This window comes from Channa argus, chromosome 13 (assembly GCF_033026475.1).
Source record: "Channa argus isolate prfri chromosome 13, Channa argus male v1.0, whole genome shotgun sequence".
Classification (NCBI taxonomy): Eukaryota; Metazoa; Chordata; class Actinopteri; order Anabantiformes; family Channidae; genus Channa; species Channa argus.
In genome coordinates, this window is record NC_090209.1 from 25,647,303 (window position 1) to 25,670,247 (window position 22,945).

Sequence of the window (22,945 nt, forward strand, 5' to 3'; positions counted from 1 at the left end):
CCCCAGCCACACTGATGCTTGGAGGGACACCAGTGGACTTTTTAGACAGGTGGCCCAGAGCTAGCTGCTTAGCCTAGCTTAGTTAAACTAGCTTAGCCTTAGCTTCACTGCCTCCCACAGTTAACTGCTCTGCATGACGCTATTCACAACATAACCTCAGTAAAAACTTTTCTGAGTGGATTTAGAAAAACCTCCTGTTGTTTTTAACCCCTCATTCTGACAACCAGTGGTGAAGTACTCAAAACTGTACTGAGCTAAAAGTAAAAATACACATACGAAAATGTACTCCAAGTACAAGTACCCACTGACGTTTCTACTTAACCCCCTAGGGCACAAATACTGACTCTCTTTTTGCCACATGACAAAGTGCTCAGATCACCTTAGCAGCAGCACTTTAAATGTAGCAGCTGTCTAGAAATAATTCCCCAGTGACGTCTTTGAAAATGGAAAAAAACATTTCTTCATATGACAGGTAGCAAACAATGATGGTTTGATTAAACAGATGTACAACAATAACTGCTGCAAAGGTTTAACACATATTTGTTATGTCTTATAAACTGTTAAATAAAGACTCCATTTGTCATTAGGATCCTCAGCATGTTCATAAAATGGGCTTCAACCTGGATCTGTGTTCAGATTTTAGAAAATTCATGTTGTAGTAGTTGTGTGCACTTTGTGGTTTTTCTGCTGTCTCGATGTTTCTTAGAGATGGACATTAGACATCATGACTTCCTGAGGAAGTACAGGGCACAACTTACTTCCTGTTTTTTTCAAGTACCCCACTGTGCCTCCCTTAACTTTGCACAGTATTTGTTTTCTAATTCCTGAGCACAAATTGGGACATTGTGTGATGGCAAATCAAGTCTGATTAAATTATTACATTTTACTCTTTTACTAGCATTTTACCTAGTTATAATGGAAACGTGTACTCAGTGTACTTTTGAAGGATGTTTAAAAATGCTCATCACATTCTTCTTTACTGAAGAACTTGGTGCTTCCAGTCTCTTTAAAGTGGCAGTGCATGGTCCCACTTCTTGCTTCTGGTGCGGTGAAAATTTGGACAAAATTTGTCTCATATACTTCTTTCGTCTTCAAGTGTTTGCAGAACTGCTCCAAGGTCAGTTACTGTCTAACAGCAGACCATCCCCCACTGGAGTGACCCAGAGTCACTTAAGGTTTCCATAAAAAGAGAAAAGGGCTGGAAGCAGTAGCCTGAGGGGGGAGAATGTTCTGCCCAGCAACAGAAAGTTATAAAACTGTGTGATGTATGAAGTTAAGAACTGTGCAGGATGGAGACTTGGATGGAAACTCTGTTAATGTTCTTCTCTCTTGCAAGATAATCAAACCCTAAAAGACGTCCTGGATGTTGAAGCTTCTTTACTGATTACACTTTAGGTGTCTCAAGACCAGATACTGTTATTTTGGCCATGACACATTGTGAGCAAAGGGAAATGATTTCTGAGCACATCAAAATCTATACAGTACGTCTTTGGCCCCATTTTACTCATTTCCTCTCCCACACACTCAACTTTACCTGCTCATTTGCTCTGGTTGGCACAGTTTTACGTACATAACGGCCACAGATGTTGCCATGAATCCTACTTTGGCCTCTCTCTCTCTCTCTCTCTCTCTCTCTCCGTTATGTGCCAATCATTCACAGGTGTCCTGACTTACCTTACCTCCACCACACCTGTCCCCTGTCAGCTCCTTAGTGCCATACATTCCCTAATGAACTTCCAGTGTCCTTGCTCTCTCTGGCTTCTGTTTTTTTTTCTGGATTTGTTTCTAATAAAGAACAATTGCTCTGTTAGTACATTTCATTTTATCTGATTAACAGGATGCTGCCCCTATCAACAGGACTTCCTCCTTTTCTTTCTGTGTAGTACAGCTATGTGGATGTTTATACAAATAAAGCAAGAATAATGCAGAATAAAAGTTCATTAAAGGACATTAACTTTTCTCTGTCAGTCCAGATGAGGTGATATAGTTGGGCGAGGACACTGTACCTCTGTTATGTTGGTTTGAAATGTTTCACTACTCATCTAAGCAGCTTCGTCCGTCTGAGGAAAGTTGGTTAGGGAGCCCCAGGTTGATCCTTCAGGGAGGTTTAGTTTCTCACCTGACCTCATTATGTGGCCAACAGAATGGCTGTGGAGAGGACATCATCAGCATTGTACCATCACACAATGGGTCATTAGGTGTATCCTCCCTGGTGGACTGCACCATGTTCTTGCACATAGATGTCTTCTTCCATCACCTTTTAAACCATCAATGGTTTATGTCCAGACTTTGAGGTGAGAAGCAAAACCACTCCACAGAATAAGTCTGGAATTTCCTTGACCAACATTCCTCAGACTTAAAGGGCGACTTTATCAATTATCAACTGGCTTTCTTTGACTTTAGTTTAGGTTGTAAATGTACTTTAATGCTTTTAAACTTCCCTCTGACTTCCTTGTATTACAATATTTCTCTGCTTCTTGCTGAAATCTCACCTGGAGGTGTTTTTTATTATTAGGAGTTCAGATGATGTCATCTGGGGGACTTCAGATGTTTAATGGCATTTGTGTGCATGTACTACCCCAACTAGAACCAAAGGCAGGCTGGGTGTGTTGATCACATTTGGGATAGAAACTTTTTTATATGCACAGTTTCCAATAGTTTTCGATCATGTTGTGCCTCCTGTGAGCTGTGTGGAGGCACAAGTGGAGTTTCTCCTGTGAGGATGGTTCTCAATCTGACGAACTCCTGCTGTTCGTTGCATGTGTGAAACTCAACTCTGGACATCGTACCAGGCTGATTTCTCCTCACACTGTCCAGAGTTTAATTGTTTACTAAGTTTTATGGCCTAAGCCGGATCTGAGTTCTGTCTTTGTCCATGTGTGGTTGGCTGTGTTTTTCCCTGTTTTCCAGGAAACCAGTGGGTGGAGCTGAGATTTATAGGCATGCCGTACACCTGTGTGCATTGGGTTGAGGTTCCTATAAAGGAGGCCTTAAAGATTGGCTCAGTCTCTTCCCCTGGACCTGCTTGCTGGGTTCTCTTTTGTTTTGTCTACATGTCTCTTACACTTTCCATCCAACATTGCATAAAACACTGATTTGCTCACAAATACACACAACATTAACTTGAATCTTTATACACTCAATTAAAATATGTTGAGTTACTTGAGAACCTTGTGTGGCCTCTCCTTTTTTGTCGCATACTGTTGAGTCAGGTTGTGACATAAGCTTTACACTAAGAGACTACGTTTGTCCTTCTGAAAAGGACAGCAGAAGAACTTCTACCGCAGATATACAACCCGTTAAACGAATCAGTGTTTGCTTATTGTCACGGCTCTTGCTTACCACAGTCATTTTAAAGCAACTTCTCAAAGTAAACTGAGCATCAACCAGACTGGTCTCTCTAACCAAAAGGGAGGGACAGCCACTGGTTCGACACAGTGTATCGGCCGAGAAGTCACTGACATGGGTTCAACCAGGGCCAAGGGTGTGGAGCAAAAACAAGGCAAAAGACACTCACCACCAGCAGCAGCTTGGTCTGTCCAGGACCTTAAGCCTGTAGCTTCAATTTCACAGTCACAGCATTGGTCGAGGTCCAGTGTTTGATTGGTCACAGGTTATAAGACTCAGCAGGAACTAAATCTACATAATACACAGGTTAAACATCACCAAAATAAAATCAAACCATACAATAAAACCTCTCACAATAGGCAGCACAGTGGTGGATGGGTTAGTGCTGCCATCTCACTGCTAGAAGGTCCCCAGTTTGAATCCCAGGCCACCTGTGCGTACCCCGGCTTCTTCCCACAGTCCAGAGACATGAATGTTAGGTTCATTGGTGACTCTAAATTGTGTAAATTGTCCATAGGGATCAATCGCTGTCTGTCTTTGTGTGTCTCTTGCTGTTGGCCCTGAGACAGACTGGAGACCTGCCAGGGTGGAACCTGCCTCTAACCCAATGACAGCTGGACCCCTGCAACCCTAAACAAGATAAGAGGTTACAGATGACGGATGGACAGACATGCAAATACATTTACCAAATGTTAATACTCTGTAATGAGTTTAACGGTTGGACCGAAGTGTAAAACACAAGACTCACATCACCAGCACCAAAAAAAGGTTCTCTGATCTGGATCGATCGGTTTCTTTGGTCAAAAAGCGTCTGAATAAATTCGTCACTGGCTCCAAACCAGCCTTGAAATGGGTGAGTGGAAATGTTTTCCAATAAATTCCTCTACATAGATTCAGATGACAGGGAGTATATTTAAGGAAACTTTTCAATGTTGCTGTTGTGCATTTTATAACAGTGTCAGGAAACGAGTGAGTGGGAGATAAACAAAGGTCGCTGCCCACCCTCTCTGCTATGTTAATAGATTTAACCTTCTCCTACATTGGCTTGCTGTTACTGTCTCTCGTGTTAACGGCTCGGTTTAGATCCTTGTCTTGAATCAGCCATTAAAAACTTAAAAACGGGTCGGTGGCGACCCTAACACAAGCAAGGTCAGAAGATAGTGAGGATAACATATTGCTGTCTGTTCAAACTTTTGTTTCGATGTCAAATATTTATTTAATTAAGCTCTCAGCTTAGATCCAGTACAGATGCTTCCTTTTGGGAGAACAGATCTTTGCGGGATATAAACAGGAAATGTGGCTGGGTCCTTCATTAAGCAGGCAAATGGGGCATTAAGTGGAAAAAAGATTTACAAGTACAAGTGTGGTGTGGGGGTGTGGGAGGATGGGGGGCTGGGTCACACAGGGCATTAAACTGAGCAGCATCAGCTTTCTGATGGACCAGACTCACATGGAGTGGACGGAGTGAAGTTTTCCTGCAGTTTGTTCCATCTGGATCAAATGAAAAATGATTATCCGTCACATTCTGCTCTTCTGCTCTTTATCGGGTAAGGACTGATTATCTATGTGACAGTTTGTCACCGTTTTCTGCTGCACAAAATCAAATTAACCCAATTTTTCATGTTGATTGTTGCATGGTTTATGATAGAAAGTACACTCAGTGTCAGTGTCCCCCATCTTTCCAGCAGCACTGTGTGGTGAAAACACCGGGCTCGTCAATGCAAAAGTCCAGATTTTCACCGCAGCAGAAGGAAGAAGTGGGACCATGCACTGCCACTTTAAAGAGACTGGAAGCACCAAGTTCTTCTGTAAGGAAGAATGTGATGAAGACAACGTCCTCGTTAAGACAGACGGTGACGGAGCGAACAGCGGCAGATACAGCATCACATTTAAAGACAAATCACCTGAATTGGGAATTTTGTCTGTGACCTTTACAAATCTGACCCAGTCTGACTCAGGACGATACAGGTGTGGTTTTGGCAAATCTTCGGTTCCGGATACATTCTCTGACTTTGAGATCAGAGTTTTAAACGGTGAGTCATCAAAATTCGTTTATTTAGAATATTCACCACGGTTTTAGGGCTTTGGGGAGTGTAATAAACCAAATGTAGCCTCACAAGTAAAAGACTGTGGTTGACTTCAGAGATCTTGGTTAACGTGAGGCTGCCTCCTCCTCGTTTCTACAGAACCTTTCTTCAAAAACGATGGTTTCATTCAGACAAATACAGAAGGAGAAAACGTCACGTATCCGTGCCACAAAGATGCGCATACAAAGGGATTCTTCTTCTGCAAGGACCCATGTGAACGCAAAGAAGACGTACTGATTGAAACCGACGGGAGAGGTCAGAGCGGCAGGTACAGCATCGAGTACAGACACGCATCTGCAGTCGGTCTGTATGTGACCATCACGCAGGTGAAGAAGTCGGACACAGGATGGTACAAGTGCGGTTACGGCAAAGCTTTATCTTCAGATAGATCCTCCACATTTCCTCTCATCGTTTTAGAGGGTGAGGTTTTGTTTCTTCATGTTTTAAAATTTTATATTTTACATTACATGTAAAACTTTTTTAAAGTTTTTTTATTATTATTATCTGTTCACACCAGCAAGATCTGGATTTGTCTGTTTCATTATTTTTGGGGGGTTTTCGAATATTTTCATCATGTTTTCTGTCCACAGCTCCAAGTCCGACCAAACCAAACCAGGCGTTTCGACCACCTTCAACATTTGCCTCCACAGCAACAACAACAGCAACAACAACAGCAGCAGCGGCAACAACAACAACAACAACAACAGCAGCAACAACAGCAGCAACGACAACAGAAAGTTTCAGCTCCTCTTCACGAAGCCCCACAGATTCATCAGTTCACCCTGAAATCAGCAGCCAGTCACCATCTGGAGGTTGACGTTTCAAACCCCCTTTTTTCTAAACACAATTTATTTTTAACATCTCTTTGATTTTAAAAAGCTTTTTATTTATAGTTGTTAAAGTTTGATTTCTTCACTGTTGAGTTTAAACGTCTGATCACTGTTTTCAGCTCCAACCACCTCCAAACCAAACTGGACTCTCCAACCTTTTTCAGCATCAACCTCCCTCAGCTCAGAAAGTTCAACACCTTCATCATTTCTTTTTCCTGAAAGCGCTAACTGGTCTGCAGCTGCAGGTAAACGTCATGAAGCGGCACTTTGCACATCCACAAATCAGCTGGTACATCTGAACAAAGTTTAAAAAAGGATTTAAAGAGGAAAATAATCATTTCAAGGATCTTTGTTACTCTATTCTATTTTAGTCAGTAACTGATGTTTATGCACAGTATGTTTCATATTGTTTGCAGCTCTGCACACTTCCTCCGCAACAACAATGGCTCCACCCTCCAGTTCAGGACTCTCCACAGCCTTAGTTTTCCCTGAAAGCACCGAGCAGTCTGCAGCTGCAGGTAGAATTCACTCAGCAAACACCCGAAACTCACTGGAGCTTTGTTCGCATGTGGGTGTGTGTAACCTGACTTGATTTAAGTCTCGTCAGTGTGAACGCATCACACAATGCTTGGTCTGGTTTTTTTGCAGACATTTTAATCAGCCTGGTTCCTTTTTCTTGCCATCTTTCTTCCCAGCCTCCTCTAATGGCGCTCGTCCAGGACACTTCGCTGCAGCATGTGTGCCTGCAGTAAGTGTGTTGCTGTTGGGTGCTCTCCTGCTGCTCCGCCGCATGTGGAAAAAAATGCAGAACAGACAGCAGAAACAATTGGATAGTTATGTGTATGTCTCTGGAACAGCTACAAAAGTCTGAGTCAGCAGCAGCTGAAAATCCAGGTGTGCTGCCCAGCAACACCTGCTGTGAGCTACAGATGCAACAGGAGCTCAGCCACAGTTTACTACCTGACGTAGATTATCTCTAAAGTAAAATTGCACTTTTCTGATTATTAACAATGTGTGTTTGATACACAACTCACCACCGTTATTGGTGTTGCTGTAGGAAAAAAACGAATAACGTGACTCGCAGCCAGACGCCAGCTACAACATTGTGAAAGCACCTTCGCAGTTCACGTTTCTGTTTCCATCACCTTATTTTTCTCTGTGCATTGATGACTGTTGCTGCGAAATATTATTTACTGAAGTCAAGCCAACGTAATTAATCTCGCTACATAACGATTTTAAATGTCTACATTAAAATAACCAAAACAGAAACAATATTAGTGACATTACACACAGTGTGTATGTTCCTAGTTTGTAAACATTTACTTTGACACAATTCAATAAATAAATGTTTACTTCTTGTTAATTGAGCAGATCACTTACTAGCTTGTTAACGTTTCTTCATTAGGGCTGTGACACATGCAGCCAGCGGTTTGTGCAACATCAGTCCTGTGGATGAGAGAGGCCACTCTGATTGGCTGTGGGCGAGACAGGGACCAATTATTAACAACGTCAGTACAATTTGTGACATGTTATCAAACATATGCAGTGTCCTGTCATCAATAGAGAAGTTAAGTAAGTCAGTTGGTCAGTGGTTTGATCCCCGGTCCTTGCTATGTGTTAGAGTGTCCTTCGGCAAGACACCGAACCCCAGGTTGCTCCGACATAAACACTACACGCGTACAGTACCGTTCCGTAATATGATGTCATAATTCTTTAAACTGCTCCATACGAAACAGTTTGTAAATGAATGACTGAAACACCTGCGGTTACACTATTTAATGTTCGACTTCTTTGGACTCTTATGTTGGTTTAAAACATAAGTGGGCATTTGAAGCTGATTGTAGTTCCCGATGATGTTTCTGAGCATGAAGGTTTCACATATAATTACTGTAAAAGATTTTTTTCAAACAATATATGCTGAGTGTTTAAATGTTGAATATTTGAATAAATAAACGACAACAAAATTCAATGTTTGAATATTTACAACATTCTTTAAAAAGACATGACAAAGTGTATTTGAGTTTCATTCTTTTTCAACAGAAGGTATAATTTTTTTTCTATATACAGTATTTGTATTCATTCTAAATAAACAGGAAGAAATACATTAAAAGCCAAAAGGGCAACGCAAGAGGAAATGAACACGTGTTCATAGTGTTACACTACCAAAGAATAAGGAACTGTCACCTCCATCCAAATTTAACAAACAAGTGCAATTAGAGTTCACACAACTGAGCCATCGGAGTAAAATGAGCAATTTTTATCAAATTCAGAATGAAAATCCACCACGTTCTGCTCTGCCGCTAACAAATGAGGGCAATAAGCCTAAATGTATGAGATTATAGAGCAGTGGCACCAATGAATGCAAATAAAAGACTAAGAATTATAAATGATAATCAATAAGTTATAATACAAACACAGTAGAGCAAATACAATCTAGATAAATATATAGATAAAAACAATGAGGACTAAAGCATAAAAATGACCAGACACAACAACTTTTTTATTATGGGGTTATTATCTCTTCATCTGAATGAGTTATGTTACATGATCTAAGAATATGTGTATGAAGACAGAATGTTTCTGATGCTTAGCTTTTTTTTCCATTTAAATAATCTCAGCTGTGAGGATTTAAGACAGTGAACTAAAGGAGAAAGTATAAAAAAACACACACACTTACACACAAGACTATTATTTAATTTGCATGTCAAAGACATCTGCACTTCAAATTTGTGGCAGGAAAAGTATTTTGATACTGCAACGCCTTCATCTGTACAAAGGTCAGAGGGCACTCTTTAGATTTTACACTTTTAAAAATTCACCTCTTCCCCAACTCTACTGAACTCCAGCTTTGACACTGACTGTCCACCAGAGAGCACTGACGTCTTGATTTTCACACTTGGTCCCACAAAAGACCTTGAGGGCGTCTGTCAAACTGTTCGTGTTCACGTGTTTGTATGAATATTCTTCTCATGAGCTTCAAACAGTGAGCGGGTCTAAAAACTGTCAGCATCAGTTGGACTGAAAAGCAAAAGTTACTGTCGAGCAGTGCTAAGCACAATCTGAAGGATCTGGTTTAAAACCAAACAAATTGAAGCCTTTGTGATTTTAAATGAAGATCCTCTTTACTTGCACCTGTAAAACAGCCCAGTGTGTGTTAAAGCAGAAAAAGATGATGGACAGACAGGAGACATACTCAATCTGCTTTGATTGCAGTTACGTTTTTGATTTAAGTGACACTTTTTAAACTTAGTGGAGACCGGTTTTGTGTTTGTTTTAAATATGGGAACCACCACCCCAGTTTCCCAGGCCTCAGCCACTGTACCCGTCCCCCATGAGACACTGAACAGGTGTGTCAGCAAAGACAGCTGGATAATGTGTAGAACCTTCAGCATCTCAAGTCGAATCTCATCCTCCTCATAAGGGGGATGTCCACACTGTCTGACCTTGTTACTCACTGGACCGTCTACACACTGTGGGACAGGAAGGTTAGGCAGTCGTCCACCAATCTCGCAGTTGTTGGTTCAATCCCCAGCTCCTCCGATCACATTGAAGTGTCCTTGAGCAAGACACTGAACCCAAACTTAGTTGCTCCCGGTGAGTGTTGGCCAGCTGCATGGCAGCTCCTCCATCAGTGTGTGAGTGTGTGTGTGAGTGTGGATGGGTGAAGTGCTTTGAGAGCCTATAGGTAGAAAAGCACTTTTTGCAGACCTTTTACCATTTTTCTTGTCTTTCCTCCTCCTGAAACTCTGCACTCAGCTTCTTAAACTCTGTGTGTGTGTGTGTGTGTGTGTTTTATTATAATCAGTTGAATCAACTGACAAGTATAAAAGACTGCAAGCACCACCTAGAGGCTGTTGTGTTCATTACAAGGATGTAAAACAGCACCAGAACCTTAATACCTTGAGATGACAACATTAACATTCATGCTCAAATGTCAAAACATTTCACTCAGTCCATTTACTGCAAATCAGACAGTAAGTACATCACAAGTCAAGTGTAAGGAAAGATACGCATTGGTGTCCACCTGAATAGCGTTGGTTTTACTACATGAATGAGGTTTAATGATGTGAGAGACCCAAAGAAACAATGAAACACTTTAACATCGTTTTAATCTAATTCACTACTTAAATTTTCCGCACTTTGTACACGTACACCACTTTAGACTCAAGAATTATGTCCAGTAATTCACAATGTTCAATACTTAATCCATGCATTTCAGTATTCAGTATAAATATCTCATTTTACACAGGTCCAACATGGTTATTGTCACAACCAGTGTCCTCTGAAGCCCCGAGCTCAGCTTGATCCCAGCGCCAGGGAAAACAGTATAAGCAACAAAACGTAATAGACTATTAGTCAATTTAACATTCATGTGTAAATGTGTCAGAAGGCATCTACTTGTACATTTAAAGGACTTTTAGAAAACACTGACACCTGACAGTCAGATATAAAAGGTGGAATTTGTCTTTGATGTAAATCATGGTCAAACGCTGACATTTCCTCTGATTTGCTTATTTCTGTTTATTTCATGATAGTGTTTTAACCAAAACGGCTGATGAGCAGGTTGGTGTCTTCCGAACTTTGACTATTTGTGCAGCCGATGTTTCAACTGTGCTTCATTCACTGTATCGTCTTATTTCCCCTTTTTTGCTGCACTCACAGATGCAGTTCAGGAGACAAAGTCTTGTTTTTTTCTACTCTCAAGTTCAAGCTCAAACAAACATGAAGCTTCGATCTTTTTTCTACTGCCAGTGTCTCTTGTCCACTCGTCCTCTCGTCACACTGTGGTGACGGAGAGCAGAGGATTGTAGATTTTCTTTCCATCCGACGACCTCGAGCCATGAGCCAGCAGCTCCTGGATGGTGATCCAGTTGTCGAGGATCCGGCGGTTCCTCCTCTTCGTGATCTTCTTCTGGCTCAGTAACAGGATGTTGTTGCTGGGGGAGTCCTGTTGAGAGGGAAGCTGGGTGCCCTGGGACAAACGGGGGTCTTCAGGGGCCCCTGATGACGATGAGAGGTCCCTGGGAATCAAACAGTCATTTCTTATTTCATTATTTAGACCACAGTTCAACATCATAATCCACTTTCTTTAACAGCACAAATAAATGGAATTACTTTTTTATGTTCTTCTAAACCAACTTTACACCTCTCAGCAGCTTCTGTCCCTTTTAAGCCTGTTGTCATGGTTGCACATGTCCCTACTCTCCATAAATTAATTAATGCTGCTGTGAAGTTTTAGTTCCAGTGAGAACACAGCTCCTTTATATATTAGGGCTTTTGAAGGGCATGTAGATTTTGTTGTGGATGTTCACCTTCACAGATATGTAAACTCAGAGACAAAATGGATGCTTACACAAGTCAAAATAATCCCATATCTCCACTACACCTTGTCAAACAAAACCTAAGTACATTTAAAATATTTAATGACTCACTTCTGGATAAAACTGGATAAATGAACCTGATAAATGTTTCTTCTGACAGTGATGGAACTCCATAGTCTCTGCACAGATACATTAGCCACAGTATGGGTGTTACCTTCAGTCATATCTTTGTCTTTGGGAGAAAACTGGATGTTTTGTACCTGTCTCCTCTGAGGTAGTCCAGGCGGCTCTGCATCATAAACTCCCGTCTCCGTCTGTACTCTCTGGCTCTCAGCAGCTGCTGCTTCCTCTCCTCTTTGCTCCAGTATCGGCCCTGTAGGAGCACACACGTGCTGCAGTGAGCAGTTTGCCCTGCAGTGCCTGACTGGTCTGGATGTTCCATCAGCCCTGGAACCCTGTATTAAAGCCTGTTCTGATTGCTGAGCTCACTGTGAAATCTGTACCTGCTTCATCTCGCTGGCAGCGTCGTCGTCAGTCGTCATGCCGCTGCGTTCCTCTCTGATCTTCATAGCTCTGGCCTTTAGGAGACGATCCCTGACTGGCCGCTTGGCCACGTACCGAGTGCCATCGCTCCGGACCTTCACCTGTACACAAGGAGGACAAATAAGTACTTCCCGATTAGGACAGTTGGGGGAAATTGCATTGAAGAATATTGTCAGGTTCTTTATTACTCATTTACAGAACGGCAGGCTGTTTTATGGCTGATCATGTTCATATGTTTTGGAAAGGATAAGCAATTCAAACCTATGGGTCAGATATAGTGAAAGACATAAAGTCAACAATGTGCCTGTAGATTGATTGAAATTTCATATACCTTGGTAATGTACCAACCACACTTAATACACAGGACAATTACCTTCTTGAACGATGCCTTCACTGATATCTTACCAACACTATTCTGTTTTATTTATACATGCATAACGGCTTAGAGACAGTGGCACTGAAGAAAAGACATGAGTCTTTGAGCTGGAGGTAGCAGAGCTTAAGATGTTGAGGTTCTCTTTGGGAGTGACAAGGATGGACATGATCAGGAATGAGTACATCAGAGGGAAAGCTCATGTTAGATGTTTTGGAGATAAAGTCAGAGAGGCCAGATTGAGGTGGTTTGGACATGTTCAGAGGAGAAACTGTGAATATATCGGTAGAAGGATGCTGAGGTTGGAGCTGCCAGGCAGGAGGTCTAGAGGAAGAACAAAGAGGACATTTATGGATGTAGTGAGAGAGGACATGAAGTTATTTGGTGTGAGTGAAGAGGATGCAGAGGACAGAGTTAGATGGAGGCACATGATTCACTGTGGAGACACCTGAAAGGAAACAGCCCAAAGGAAAAGAAGAAGGTATTGACTTGCTTTCCTATAAGAGAAGAAACACAAATAAGTGTCTCTTGTCTTAATTACCATGTTGAAGGCTGGTGTCTAGAGACAGGGCAGTATGTCACCTTATAGCTCACTGGGATTTGAGTTAGTTTAATTATGTCTTTGTTCCTAAGGCTGAATTCATTTGATGTGATCCCTCAAAGTCTTCACACTAAGGGGAGTGGGGGGGAGGGGTGGGGGTTACTAAAGGACTGCTGTTTAGTCTTAAGTCTAACCCTCATATCAGTAGTAAAGTGTTTCTCTTACCCTTATACAGGACAGAATATCACAATTTGGCAGTGAAAACATCTCTTAGAAAATACTAACATTCATGATTAGTATATTGTGAACAAATGTTTTGTTGTACATCACAGAAAAACCATCATATTTGTAGGAAACAATTTTTTTGTGTGTATGAACTTTTTGTTCAATTCAATAAATTCTCATTTTACCACAATATTATTCCCCAAAAATGTTTTGCCCCATTGTTTTTGTTTACAGATTGTACACGTTTTCGCACGTTCCATTAGTTTTCCATGTTGATTATGAGTGAAACAAACTGAAACGAAGCAATGATTTAATACATTTTCTGTCATTTATTAAAAGGCTTTATTCTATTTTCAAGCCCATGTTCTTCTTCATTTGAGATTAAATTAAAAAAGCAGGAGCGTCACTAAGACGTGTAAGATAAACTTCAAATTTAGTGAATTTCTGAACATCATTTCACCGTTTACCTTCCACTCCATGCGTTGCGGGGAGGCAGTAGGTGATGAGTGTGTTAGCCCAAGTGGTAAGGCCAGTCCTAACCGTGAGGAGCCTGTACGATGATCCTCCAGACCACAGGGGGCACTGTTCACACTCCTGGGGCTGGCCGGGACGCTGCTGCCTGTGCCCAGTCCTCTCTCCTCGCCCTCAGCCATCGCTCTGTCTGTCAGTTGGTCCAGAGGGTCAACCAGGCCCTCGGACGGAAGGGTCATGCAGCTCTGGTAGCGTTCTAGTGGTTTGTCGTGGCCGTGGTGTCTTCTGGTGAAATAAGGACTGGACTCTGCACTTCCACCACTGGGCCTGTCTGTGGCTCCACCTGCAGTAACAATGAACAGTAGAATAGCAGCATTACAATCACACACATTCATATTTCATTGGACCACGTTTAGCTTTGATTACAGCATGTTGTCATTGTTTCAATGAGCTCATGCGATGTCACATTCTTTTATGTCTAGTATGTCTTGAATTAGGACTGTTCACACGCAGTTCCTTACTATAGTAATCACATACACCATGTTGTGTTGGGATCGAACCCTGGCCTCCTGCAGAAAAGTCCTTGGTTTTGTTGTACCAAATATTACGTCATTGATTTAGGCTTCAAATATTGAAGCTTCTGGGTTTCAGTTTTACTACAATGAAATCTCTGAGCATCACTGACTGGTGCAAACGGGAAGCATCAGTACGCAAAACAGAATTGTCTGGACAAAGCAGCGTTTCTTGACGCCTTGGAAATGAGAACGGCTGTTAAACCTTATATACCTGCTCTGGAGCCCCGACCTCCATCAGCTACACCCCTTCTTGAAGATGCTTCTCTGGTCAGTGACCTGATCAACAAACACAGCGTAGTAGCAAGTGTTATTTGAAAATAACCCCAAAATTCTACATTATCTGCAGAGGTAAGCATGACGAGGACCTGAACTTGGAGGGCATAGAGGGGGTGGAGCTTGAGCCACCTGCCAAGGTGCCAGTGGCTGTTTCGTACTTCCTGTAGGTGCTCGGGGAGAAAGAGCAGCTGAGGTTCGAGTGACGTCTCTCTCTGTCCCGTCCGTGACGCCGCGGGGTGAGGGGGGCGTTCAATGGGGGTAGGCGACTGAGCGGGAGGAGAGGAGGTGGAGACATCAGTTCGTCATGCAGAGGTGGGATCTGCTCAGTGCTGACCAATGGCGTGCTCCGGCAGCTCTCCCCTCCGGTGTTGTAGGCGCTGGTGCTGTCTTTGCTGTCGGATCGTTCTCGCTCCGGGAGCTCGTTGATGGCCGACAACTCGTGACGGTGATGGGCATCATTGTCGTTTTCATCATTGTCATTATCCAACCCTACGAAACAGGATTTCACTGTGTTTTTAATTACTTTTTGTCTTTAACCTCCACAGTTAGTATGAATCATAAATTAGGAGACATTTCACTTCTTGCTTCAGGAGCATCTGGTTGCAAACAAAGACGGCAGCCTACAGACCTTCAGAGGAAGTAGAAGTTTAAGGGCAGATATTGTTAAGTTGGGCAGAAGATGGACTTTTAGGTGAAGATGATTAGAGAAAAACCCCACAAACTGTCTGTTAAGCCTAAGTTCAAGAAAAAGATGCAGTTAAAAGTCAACTGTCTTGTTGCTACCCTGACGTTTGTCTGCAGCCAGGATCACAGCTACATTTTTAAACATTGTTTTAATTTGGTCACTGAACACTGAATTTTTTTGAATCTGACAAAAGTTAAAATATTTAGGTAACTATAACTTCCATTAGGTTTAAATATTAAAACTTGATATTGCAGGAGGGAGAAGTTGTGTTTGCTTCCATCCAGTGATGGAAGGGGATGTAAGATTTGACTGTGGGGCAGGACAGAATGGCATCACAGAGGGCGCTGCTCAATATAGCTGCAATGCAAATTAAAGACCAAATAGTTAGTTACATTTTTTATGACAATAAAATGTTTAAACAGTTTTTGTTTTTCAATAACTTTGTCCAACTGTGAAAAGACTTCACTGTGGTAAAAACCTATTTTTTAACAGAAATGCTAATTAATCCTGATCATATGGCTTAACTCAAATCCCAGTGAGCGATCAGGGGACATACTGCCCTGTCTCTAGACACCAGCCTTCAAGTGTTAATAAAGAATTGTTGTCATGGTTACCTGCTTCTCCGGCCACCACCGTCTCCTCCTCCATCATCCAGGCTTTCAGGCATCTCTCTCTGAGCTGCTGCATCTTTTGGGCGCGGAGAATGTTGCGGCACTTGAACTCCAGGTGGCGTAGCTCCTCGTCGATCAGCGCCATCTCATGCTCACTCAAAGTCTCATTGCAGTTCACGTCCACCACAACAGAAGAAGAAGCAGCTTCCTCTTCCCCTCCCTTTTCCACCACTTTTGTGTCTTCTTGTTCTTTCACTTCACTTGCCTCATGGTCCTTTTTCACTGCCTGTCTTTGCTGTTTTTCATTACGTCTCTCATACTGGCACTTTATCTGCAGGAGCTCCTGGTATCGCTGGCACTCTTCCTCCGTCAGACCCGGCATCATCATTGTCATTGACAGAGCGGGCTGGTGGTGATGGAGGTGGTAGTGCTGCAGATCACATGTCAGTTAGAAGTCAAATAACAAAAGACAAGGAAATTTTTCGGGGACTATTTTAAAAGCTGGGTTCATTTAATGTACCTTGTAGTTATGATGGTTGTGTGGGCTGTATGCGGCTCCTCCTGTTCCTGCTGCGCCTGACCAATCCAGACCGAGAAGGGAGTCTGAGCTGAGCTGGAGGTCTCGCAGGTGGAGGAAGGGAGGAGTAGTGTCTCCTCGTCCATGCCCAGGGCTGGGGCTTGGTCTGGGGCTTGGGCCGAGGCCGGGACTAGGTCTGGGTACCGGAAATGAGGAGACGTTTATTGTTATTCGCTAAGACTAAGAGTATGACACAATATTTCAAAAAGTAAACTCTTCAGTCTGTCCTACCTTGGGCTGGGTCCCACTCTGAACTTCCTTGTGCTTCCAGGTGTGTTGGTGGTGTTGGTGTTACAGGCACTGGTCTGATCCCCCAGCAGGTCGTGTTCTGATGACTCCTCGTACCGGGTGCTGTCGTCTGTCCGACCCACTCCGCTGTCCAGCTCCTGGCTGTTGGACAGCAGCGGAGCCAGGCTCAGCAGAGGAGGGAGGGGGACGGGTGGGTCTCTCTCCTCCTTCTCTCCTCTCTCTCCTTCCTCTGCCTCTTGATCTTCTTCTTCTTCCACACCCACATCTCCTCCTGCACCTTCTCTTCCCCCTTCACCCTCAGGGCAGGTCAGGCCTCCTCCTCCTCCTCCTCCCCAGCGGAGTCGGTAGACAGAGCTGGATGAGGCTTGAGGATTTGAGTGGAAGCCTCCTCCCTCCAGAGTCAGTTCCATGACCTCCTCTGGATCAATGGGGTTTTCATTCTGGAAGTAATGGTAAAAAAATCTATGAGATTCTTTTATTTTTGAAACAGTTAGTGTTGGTGGCCAGTGATTTGTAACAGCGTGAAAGATCAGAGAAACAGGTGGCAAGCTGGATGAGTACGATGTGAATTTTCCATCTGTTTATAGCTTGTTTTTAGCAGGTGGGTGCAGATAGTTCTTGGATCAACGATCGTGTAATGTGAGATGTCACATTTGAAGGACACGTGGATGGAAAGACCTTTGAGGAACTCTATGTTCTTGACTCTGCTTCATGCAAAACGATTGCTCCATGACTCCATGCAGGACTCCATGTAGTCACACACGAGTGTCTACAGAGATTTGAGCTTCCAAACATCTGATCTGCATTTGTGTAAGAATTTTGAACATGAGCAGCTCTAGCAGTTTGCTGGACTGTCAAACGCCTCATTTATTAAATTACCTTTGCTGTAAGGTCTGTACAGACTCTGCAGAGTGTTCTCGTTGACAGCATCATGCTTTGACGTTTCCTGCACAAATGGTTTTGTTTACCTGAAGCTAAAGCTGTCAACATTGTGTGGTGTTCTGTAACATCTGTGTGCAGAACAGAAGCTCACGTACTGTCTATGTATTTGTCAGTGTGTGTTTGTGTGACCTTGACAGAAAAACTAGGTTACACAGGATAATATCTGCTCTTCCCTTTTCTTCTCCTCATCCATTATGTCTTTATCATGTCATCCATCTCCCATGATTTCACCTTCCCCCTCTCTGCCTGTCATCACATGAGTCTTTACAGCAGTTTGTTATAAAATACATTACATTTGTTAATATTGATACAGAATTGTTGTGTTTGCATACAGTGTTTTCCCCCACATTTAAAACTATTTCTAAGATCGGGACAAACACTCTGATCTGACCGTTAGACGGACAGACAGACTGAGGTAATGACCTCTGCACCACGACAGTTTGCTTCATATTTAAAAGTGCAAAACCACAAATAAATTAATAAACACATCACATTTATAGATCGTGTGTCTTTGTGCTTTGTCTGTCTCCACGTTATCAGTGCGATATGACTGGCTGTGTCAGAGCTGACTGACCGACTGATGGCTCATTTCTTTGCTTGACATGTGATTACACACACACACACAACATGCACATCCATTTCTAAATATGTATGAGTGATTGTGTTTTAAGTGACGTGTATGAATATGCCGTCGTAGTTCCTCCTCTGTCAGCAGAATGTGGACACACACTTGAGGCCTGCTGTCACACCACTATTTATCATGGCTCTGTGTATAAACACACACTGTCCACACATGAAGGGTTTGATGAGTGAATGCAGAACAAAGCTGGTTTCAGCCTGTGTCATTATTTCAGTTATGATGGTGTAGTTGGTTTAGTGGATGTTTGCTAATGGGGCCTAATATTACCGCTTGAAAGTATTTTCTAAAATTGAATTTGGCTTATTATAATTATACGGTATAAAGCTGGTTAGTTTACCTAGTGAAGAAGATAAATTTAATGGCAACCTTTTTTTTTGTTTGCTTGGTTAAGCTGAGCTAGGTATAAAAGGGTGGAGCCTAAAGCAGGAAGTGGAAATTATGGTTAGTGAAGGTGCTTTCATTGAATTAATGTGGAATAGAAAAAAAAAAGAACAAGTGAGACTGGAGTGAAATAGGTAAGTTATGAATTTCTGCAATTAAGCCAAGAAGCTGTTGGTTTGCTGGTTGATTGTTAGCATGAGACGCTGCAGGACGACAGCCCTGTGAGCAAGATGGTAAATGTCTGGTGGCAACGTGGTGGCTAGCGTAGCATGTTGCTGAGCCTGTTTGCTAACATGAATTATCAAAATAAGCTCAGGGTCTTTTTTTTTTTTTTTTTTTTGAAGGATTATCAAAATGAGGTGCATCCTACTCGCTAACACATGGATGCAGATCAACTCTGGCTTGTTTATTTGAAATGTTTGCTCGGCCTGGTGGTGTGTGTTAGCTAGCATGGCAAGCTGTTAGCATGCTGGCTAGCTTCCTGTGTGGCCAAGCAAACATTTCAAATAAACAAGCCAGAGTTGATCTGCATTCTGGAAAAAAACAGTTTAACGCAATCCAGCAAAACAGCAGCAAATGATGACGTCGTTAAGGTACATTCTCCTCCTTTTGTCTAAAGTACATCAGACAAATGAACCGACACATTTAAATAGACTGTATTCTGAACTCCAGCAATGTTAATTTTGCCTCACAATCATCATTTTACAGGATGAAGTGTTGGGGGAAACGTAGATGACCCTATTAATCCAGTGAAGATTTTATCCTGATGGCGATATTAATATATTTTTCTTAAGTCTTTGACAACTTTGGATGGTGACCGTGCACAGTGTGGCTGTGTTAGAGGAAATTGTAGCATCATAGTGTTTCAAAAGTCAATATTTGAAGCAGGGAAACACATTTCATGCCAGTCCAGCTGCTGGTTTCCACACTCAGTCACTGATGGTGGATTGACACCAAAAGGGCAGGAGGAGGTGAACACACAGTGCTGCTGCTGGATGAATCTAAGCCTCGGACCATATTCTCAACCAAACTGTATTTTATATGTCGGCCTCTGGCAGCAGCAAATCAGCCCGAGATTATAGACGTTATAGAACCCAGAGGGAGAAATGGCTTCACAGCGGCACAGTGACAGGTTAAGAGAAAAAGCAAAGGAAAACCAGCGACCTACAAAGTACCACACACATCTGCAGTAATTGTGCATGTGAGATACATTGCTACCATAGAAATCACATGTGGGGGGGATAAAAATGACAAAGTGAAGGACACAATGCAGGTGTGTTCTAAGGAGAAACTAGGTTAGTAAACTAGGCTGTTGGAGAGTGAGGGATGAAACAGGACCTGAAGTTACTGACTATTTCTGGAACTGAACATGAGTAGAACTACTCTCAGAAAGGGATTCGGTCAATTTGTCATTCGACACTTGACTCTTTAGTTAAAAAAAACAAAAAAAACCCTGCTCTTTGGATAATTGGTTTCTCTCATATTAAATCGTGTGTGTGTGTCATATTTCATTACATTATCGAGATGTTACCTCTATGTCGGGTCTGGCCAGCAGCAGAGAGAAGTTGATGCTGTCCTCTCTCGTCAGAATGGCCACTGCTTCCTCTCTGTCATGAATATCCACACCATTGATCTAATGGTGATTAGTAATGAAGAAACTGGTTATTTTAGATCCATTAGGAAGCAAAATCATATCTGGATAAACTGAAAAGAAAAATAATCACATATCCTGGCAATTACTTCACATTATCACCATTTTCTAAAGGATGTTGCTAACTGTACATTTTCCTTTCCTTCCTCCCAGGCAGCCAGTGGTTTGCATTCATTTCATATCAGCTTCAGTTTACTTGTCATTGTCTCCTTGCTACTCCCTGAGTATATGCACCTCCTTTTAACTCTTTTGTTTTGTTTTTTTTGGACTAGTGGTACAAATGGACATTTAAAGTCACCTTGGACTTTTGTTCTAATTTGCACTTTTCATTTTGGCATATGGTGAAATAAATCAGTATTTAAAAAGGGTCATGAAGTTTATTGATGAATGAAATAACCCTCGATTGCATCTCAATTATCTGTAGAGCTGTTTAGCTGTGATAGTAGTGAACATCATAGATGCTGCCTTTGTTTTCATGTTCTTCAAGAGTTAACAAGTCCTGCTTTGTCCAATCCCTTTTGCATTACAAGCTGAAGCTTGGGGCACCCAGTTGTGTCGGTGATCAGCGCTCAGAGCTTTCTATGTAGTAGTACAATAGAAACTCTGATTCTTCAATACGTCCTACCTAAAGCAATGATGTGGTATATGAAGTGAAAGTTTTAGGGTGGATGGTACAACAAGACTCAGGATTTTTCCACAGGAGACCAGGTTTTGACTCTAGTACGAGACATTGGGTGCTTTAATGATGATGACAACACAATGTGGTGCATGTGGTTACCATAGTAAGGAAGATGATGCCTGTAGCATTTTGTATTTATATGATTTATTTTGTATGTTAAGCTTACTCTGAAGTTTTTGTCTCACTCTAACCAATGTTATGTCTTATGTAACCTTGGTGCACTCAAGTTAGTTTCTCTAACCCTAATGCAGTTTTTGTGTGTATGTAAATTGTTCCTGTGTTTTACAGTTGTTCCTTAATGGCTTCTAATAGTAACATCAATGTGGATCTGTGGTGTCAATTTGCTGATGGACGTTAAAAAAACTGCAGAATTTGATGACTTTTTCTTACCCTTAACAAAGTGCTGTGACGCTGCTGTCACCAAAACTGGATATTGAAGATTGGATGTTTTATTTACATAGATTAAAAACAAATCCTCATTTTGGTTACAGAGAAAGCAATATAGAGGAGTGTAGTTATTCTATTTTGATACAAAAAATTACAGTTGCATTTTGGCTTCACTGGAAGCATCCAGCTGAACTTAACACGTGATTTTAGTTGCTGTGTGTATGGAAATGATGCAAGTGGTGTATGTCACAGGTAGCTTTCTGGCATAAGAGGAAATATGACATAGAAGTGTATAAAAACATGTGGAGGTATGTGTGAAATGGCAGGTATGGTCCCCAATCTTGCAGGGAGACACCATCTGTCCAAAAGGCTGTTAACTCTGTGGAGATGGCTGTCATGGGAACTGGTGGTGACATCATTCATGTGCTGCTCGGTAACCATGGCGATGCCAGGTGCTACTGGTGTATTTGGAGTTTTTTAGCTCCTTTCAAATAATGAATCTTACACTCACATTTGTTTCTTTCCTAAATATGCCGAACACGGTGGGATTGAATAGAGAATTTTCCTCAAATAGTAATGACCTTAACAACTGTGGAGCAGGAGGTAGAGCGGTCATTCATCAATCTCACAAATGTTGGTTCGATCCCTTTCTCCTGCTCACATGTCGAAGTGTCCTTGAGCAACACACTTAAACCCTACTTGGTTGCTCTGGTGAGCGGTGACCTGCGTGTGTGTGTGTGTGTGTGTGTGTGTGTGTGTGTGTGACTTTGAGTACCAATAGGTAGAAAAGCACTATATAGGTGCAGGCAATTTACCATTTAAAACCATTAGTTTGCTTTGTTTAAATTCATTTCAAAAACGATTCAGTAGCTGCACAATTCTTTGGTCTTTTGAATAAGTAACAATGGTTTTCAAAAGAATTGAGCTGTGTGCCACGACATTTAGACATCCAGTTAAAACCAATTAAGGAATGTGACACTTCAATGAGGTGATTTATGGAGGGGATGGATTGTATAAACAGTGAGGGGGTTGGCTTCACATATGATATCTCCATAAGAACAAGATTACATCATCTGTGTATCTGTCATCCAAATTAGCTTCGACTAATTCTTCACATTGTCTTATAAGATCACAAGAATTTGTTATTGCTGGATATTGGCGGTTGCTAAGTGACATAAATGGAACAATAGCGAAAACATGCATTAGCTTATGTGCTATGTGCATGTTATTACAGTATGCAGACAGGGTTTCTTTTTTTTCCCTATAAATTTAACCATAGCTTTTGTATTAATTTTATATCTTCTACAGTTGTTACAGTTGTGTTCAAGACTTTAAGATCACAAAACTTGTAGTTGGAGAGTTTTTCGAGGTCTCAGCAGGTCTTAAGTTGTGTCGAGAGCTTAAGTAGAGCGTCTTTGTCTAAAACGGGGTTTTCACTGACCCAGACATACTATTTGGACTAAGGAGCAACCTGAGGGCTGATGTTGAGGTGTGTGACATTAGCTTTTTATTTATTTATATTTATTATTGTAACTGTTGCTAAAACAAAAATG

General features: G+C 41.9%; 2 protein-coding genes across 7 annotated transcripts in view; one reads left to right on the forward strand and one right to left on the reverse strand.

Moving 5' to 3' along the window:
• The first annotated feature begins 4,744 nt into the window (after window positions 1–4,744).
• LOC137140258 (polymeric immunoglobulin receptor-like) lies at window positions 4,745–8,234 on the forward strand. Of its 2 annotated transcripts, none has more exons than XM_067528497.1 (7): window positions 4,745–4,895; window positions 5,037–5,381; window positions 5,535–5,855; window positions 6,026–6,247; window positions 6,385–6,510; window positions 6,682–6,783; window positions 6,961–8,234. In XM_067528497.1, exons 1-7 carry the CDS (start codon window positions 4,856–4,858, stop codon window positions 7,134–7,136), a joined length of 1,332 nt encoding a protein of 443 aa, XP_067384598.1. In that variant the 5' UTR covers window positions 4,745–4,855; the 3' UTR covers window positions 7,137–8,234. The 2 variants fall into 2 exon arrangements, with proteins under 2 accessions (XP_067384598.1, XP_067384597.1); XM_067528496.1 differs by having other exon boundaries at window positions 4,778–4,895; window positions 5,034–5,381.
• Window positions 8,235–10,357: 2,123 nt separating this feature from the next.
• LOC137140144 (PDZ domain-containing protein 4-like) overlaps window positions 10,358–22,945 on the reverse strand; it is a 38,324-nt gene continuing 25,736 nt past the window's right edge. For 4 of the 5 annotated variants that reach the window (XM_067528292.1, XM_067528291.1, XM_067528290.1 and 1 more), the window contains 10 exons: window positions 20,207–20,308; window positions 16,695–17,152; window positions 16,407–16,599; window positions 15,890–16,316; window positions 14,680–15,079; window positions 14,526–14,590; window positions 13,736–14,082; window positions 12,090–12,230; window positions 11,847–11,959; window positions 10,358–11,286 (listed from right to left, as the gene is read on the reverse strand). In XM_067528292.1, the coding sequence (XP_067384393.1) occupies window positions 11,043–11,286; window positions 11,847–11,959; window positions 12,090–12,230; window positions 13,736–14,082; window positions 14,526–14,590; window positions 14,680–15,079; window positions 15,890–16,316; window positions 16,407–16,599; window positions 16,695–17,152; window positions 20,207–20,308 (2,490 nt within the window). In that variant the 3' untranslated portion in view covers window positions 10,358–11,042. The remainder of the gene's footprint in view (window positions 11,287–11,846; window positions 11,960–12,089; window positions 12,231–13,735; window positions 14,083–14,525; window positions 14,591–14,679; window positions 15,080–15,889; window positions 16,317–16,406; window positions 16,600–16,694; window positions 17,153–20,206; window positions 20,309–22,945) is intronic. The other variant, XM_067528293.1, reaches the window with a different exon arrangement.

What these genes read in the sequence shown, in the direction of transcription:
- LOC137140258 (XM_067528496.1), top strand. Translation starts at nt 4,856, where the DNA reads ATGATTATCCGTCACATTCTGCTCTTCTGCTCTTTATCGG. An exon ending in GCTCTTCTGCTCTTTATCGG is followed by an intron (nt 4,896 to 5,033) that starts GTAAGGACTGAT and finishes CCATCTTTCCAG; the next exon opens with CAGCACTGTGTGGTGAAAAC. An exon ending in TGAGATCAGAGTTTTAAACG is followed by an intron (nt 5,382 to 5,534) that starts GTGAGTCATCAA and finishes TCGTTTCTACAG; the next exon opens with AACCTTTCTTCAAAAACGAT.